The 4501-nt window shown below is 44.1% G+C and overlaps 1 protein-coding gene across 1 annotated transcript in view; it reads right to left on the bottom strand.

The window, feature by feature from the left end:
- Nucleotides 1-4501, bottom strand: part of ciita (class II, major histocompatibility complex, transactivator) — a 24035-nt gene that overhangs the window by 2913 nt on the left and 16621 nt on the right. The window contains exons 10-13 of the mRNA XM_008415765.2: nt 4242-4300; nt 3415-4194; nt 2891-3384; nt 2215-2748 (exon numbers count right to left, since the gene is read on the bottom strand). Of these exons, the coding sequence (XP_008413987.1) occupies nt 2215-2748; nt 2891-3384; nt 3415-4194; nt 4242-4300 (1867 nt within the window). The remainder of the gene's footprint in view (nt 1-2214; nt 2749-2890; nt 3385-3414; nt 4195-4241; nt 4301-4501) is intronic.

The raw sequence follows: 4501 nt of genomic DNA, 5'->3' as shown, positions 1-4501 counted from the left end.
TATATATATATAATTGCATTCTGACATACTCTCTCCCAAAGTTCTTCTTCATTTTCTCTTATATTATTAACATCAACCAATTTGGGTTGAGTCTGCATCATTACTGGAATTTATGTTGCAACAATTTTGGAGGCTCAACCGGGATGTACCAGACCATGTATGCAGTAACTTGCATACTCAAAATGTCCTAGATACAGTTGCTGCAACAACTGTAACTAGTGATCTATTCTAAGTGATTCTAAGTGATGTCTAAGTGATCATATTAGAAGCCTAGGATCCCAACATTCATGTGGGTTTTACTCAAACACAGCTCGTCTACGTCTTGAACGATGTCAAAGACATATCCGTGGCAACTGCAGCTCTTTATTCGAACCTTTCTTTGGCCTCAAAGAGAATCAGAGAACCATAACCCTCCAAGTCAGATGTTTTTTAGGTGATAAGTAGTTTTGTGGCTTTGGACAAAATGTGTCAGACTGAGGTAATCTGACTATACCTATCGGTGTGCAGACATGTGTTTCAAGCATTAAATATAGCTATGGACTCCAGCTAGAACGAATATCTTACGGACATATTTTCACACAACAATAACACAATACAATCTGAATTCAACACAAATCTCTCGTTATATCGAAAATGCAGATTTACAGTGTCCTCAACTTATTCAGGCCTTCTTGAGTCCAAATGTCTAAATTTGTCAGATGTTTAGCTTAGAATCTTCTAAGCTACCAAAAGGTTTATTCTATTTTTTGTTGCATTGTTCTCATCTAGAGACATAGAGAGATGGTACAAAGTCATTTTCAATTTCTAAAGCAAGTCGCAGCGGCTTTCTGCACCATCACAAAGTTTTCCAGTTCTGCACGCATCCTTGGGCTGTGACAGATCGGCGTACGAAAGCTAGAGACAGATGAGACAACTTTCACTTTTCTCCTTTCTCCTGTGAGTACCCCACCATTTAACCATCTACCTATACCGAAAGAGCAAAAGCACAGAATGCGGTTATATATCTGTACAGATCCAGAAGCACGTTTCTCTTAATATGCCGTTTATGGTTTTTCTCAGCTTCGATCGCAGGCAGGAAATGCTTGCACGCTCCTCCTGTGTACGGCAACCGCACAACTGTGGCAAAATTTTGTTGCATCTTCACCCTTTTTGTGAATCATAAATGTGTTTCCTCTTATCAAATACATATTTTTCTAAACACTACTATACAGCGTGGTGGTGCTTACAGAGTGGCAGAACTTTCCTTAAACTCTCGTCATGTTTTGTTTTTACAGAGATACAAAACTGATCAGAGAATCAAAGCAGTCTGGTAAAGTCCAAATTCGAAGATATTTCTCAGAACTTCTACACATCAAATGGAAAGATTTTCTCTCAACATAAACCAATCAAATAAAATGCTATGACAGCTGTGGTATACTGTCAGCACGTCAAGCAGTAGTACTTTCAAGCAGTACTTTGCCTGCTACAGTATATCGTTAGCTTGTATTGCTAATGGTAGTTAGCATTAAATTATTTCAACTGGATTTTGGACTTAAAATGTAGGAACTTTGGATTTAATGTAATTTAATGTAATGTAATCAGTCACAGGAGGTAAATAAAASTAAAACATATGTTTGATCTATGTTTGCTATGTGCTTTGATTTGTTACTGCTAGTGCTTTGAAAGAAGAAAGAAAAAGCAAGCTGCAGCCGTTTTGTGAGACTCTTTAGCCTAGCATGGTGGTAGCCGTGCTCTGGATTCTCCTTTAAAAATCTGGATGTAACATTATCTGCATCCCTTTTAATTGAAATCTAATATAGCGGTGCACCGATTGCAGTTTTTTTGGCCGGTCACCRATTGCCCATCTTTAAAAATTCTGACCGGATGATTCTGATTTTGGTCTATAACATTTTTTTTTTCTGAAATGTCGCTAAATATAGCAAGAAAGTTGCTGAGCTGGCAACAGTGAGGCATTGCTAACTGCAAATGTGCAGACGTGACCCGGTGGGCCGGTCTATCAGGTCAAACCTCTCTCAYGGGAGAGCAGGAGAGGACAGTGGCTGATTTTCAGACGTTTGCTTATGAAGCTTACAAATAACTAATTCCAAAAGTTCCCCTGAGAGACACTGAGTTTGAAAACACTGCAATTTGAAAAGTGTGGGACTACACAAATTATAATGATTTCACTTCTTGAATTGGTCATTTTGAATCATTTTGGGACAAAGTTAGTTTTACCTGTATGTGTTGATGTTGCTGAGGGCCACTAACGTTCTAAGTCCACAGATCTGTATCCCAGAGTCTTCCAGATCCAAACAGAAACTCCTGCCCTGAGCTCCGCCCGCCCCGAGAGCGTTTTGCACTGTGAACACATCTGGCGGGTTGAGGGGAACGCCCCGAAATGTTAGGAGTTCAGGGAGATTTGATGCCAGATGGGTCAGCATTTTGGCACTGGTGTCCGTCCCGCTCACTTGCTGCGTGAAACTTGCTTCGTAGACGTAGTTGCACACCTCCAGTATCTGAGCTGAACTCAAATCCCCAAAACACAGACCTTCCAGGTGTTTCATCACCAAAGCTTGCTTACTGGCAACCATGTCCCTGAAGACTGTTTCCGAGTGTGAATGAAGACTCCGTAGCTCTGTCCTGTTGTGGAACAGGAGGCCTGCGGCGATCCGCTGCGTCAGCTCCATCTCCTCTCTCTGTGGTTTCCGTCGGCCTTTGGCACCCATCTGGAAAGGCAGGGTCTGGAGAAAGGAGTGGTCTGTCACAGTCCTGGGCAGAGACAAACATTGAACTSCGTGAGGGAAATGAAGAAACAGAATTGAAAGTAAAAGGAAAATAGTGAGAGATGAAAATAACAGCTGAGGCCTGTGGGCGACAAATTTTTATTTTTATGACCAGAGTTSCTTGTTACCTTGACAAAGACAAATGGACAGCAGCCATGTAACTCTGAAGGAAAGGATTAGCCCACAACAGGATCCCATCTTCACATTCATSAGACATTTGTGGGTTTCCTCCCTTTTCTCTATTCTCTTCCTTCTCTACTTCTTCTATCCCATTGTTAACTTGTCCTCCTCCCTCCGTATCCTCTCTTTTGGAAGGCGTCCTTCTCATGAGGGACTGAGAAAGTAGCAGGCCCGTCCTCAAGCTGAARGCTCTGAGTTTGGTGGAGACAGTTCGTCCTTTGGGAACAACAGATGAGTTGGATTTCACTCCCTCCCAGGCTATAGAGCAAAGCTGGGACAGCAACTCTGATCTGATGGTGTCCACGCACACGTTCTCCTCATCCAGTTTCTTCTGTCCCTTCGTCCTCCTTGCTCTTTGGATACCAGAAGCAGCACACGCTCTGGGCCTTGTGCGATTGTTTTTCTGTACTCTCATCCACTGAGAATTGTTAGAAATGTCTGTATTTTCCACGGGTTCAACCGTGTTAATTTTCTCAGGAAGTGACTCTGTGCTTCCTCTGTCTTTTTCCATTTTCAAGCAGAGCACCTTGTGACAGAGTGCAGTTAGAGTTCTTGGTAAGGCAGCCTCACTTTTGCACTGTTCCAAAGCTGCGCACACCAAGTGGCAGAGAGCCGGGTTCCAGCAGAGGAGTTTCAGGTAGCTGCTGCTTTTTAGGAAGTCCAAAGCAGATTCCCTAAGTCCAGGATCGGAGAAGTATTGGGAGACGTATGTCTCCACGTTCGCTGGAGTGAAGCCGCAGACCTCCAGAAAGCTGTCAGCGCGGCGGAGCAACTGGCTGGCYRTGCCTCTCGGGCGGGTGGCRAGGAGGAGCGTRCAGCCTGGAAGCAGGACCCTCTGAAGGATGCTGGARAACAGCTGCTTCACCGTAAAGGTCTGGCCTTTGCTGTCTTTTTGCAGCGAGGCTACCAACTCCTTCTTCTGAGTCTGGAGCAGGACTTCGTAGTGCCGCAGCTCGTCAAACCCATCGAAAACGATAAGYACCCGTTTAGGATCTGCGAGGATCTGCGAGTAAACCCCGTCAGGGTCCGCGCAGCGTGGAGCGAAGGAGGACTGACTGAGCAGCAGCGTCTGGAGGCTGTGGACGGGCTCCGTTAAAGCGAGCTGTTTGCCGTCTAATAGGAAGACAAAGTCAAACTGAGGGATGCAGTCTTTGGACCAGTCGAGACACAGCTTCTTGATCACGGTTGTTTTCCCCATGCCAGCGTTGCCAAACAGCACGTTGTAGCGTTTCCCATTCAGGCTGTCAAAGATCTGAAAAAAGACAAACACACGTTCGCTTAGTCAAAGGAACAAAGGGCCGTGGGTCGGTTCTCATTGTCGCAATTGCGCGAGTTGCACAACTTTTCGTCGTCCCTCTCTGGATGTAGAGTTATTGTGTGATTGGTCAGAATTTGGTAGTTATGTTTGTTTATGTGAAAAACATTCAAAGAACTCAATTTCCAGGAACAGTTTTTTTTCTTTTTTGGCCAGAGAGCAGGATGGATAGTTTTAAAGAGGAAATGCCGGAGGGTGTGGAAAAGTAAAAATGAGATGTCGTAGCTCGTCAGTCCTTATTTCC

Source organism: Poecilia reticulata, linkage group LG8 (genome assembly GCF_000633615.1).
Source record: "Poecilia reticulata strain Guanapo linkage group LG8, Guppy_female_1.0+MT, whole genome shotgun sequence".
NCBI lineage: Eukaryota > Metazoa > Chordata > Actinopteri > Cyprinodontiformes > Poeciliidae > Poecilia > Poecilia reticulata.
The sequence above is the reverse complement of the archived record's forward strand: the minus strand, read 5'-3'. Positions and strand labels throughout refer to the sequence as shown.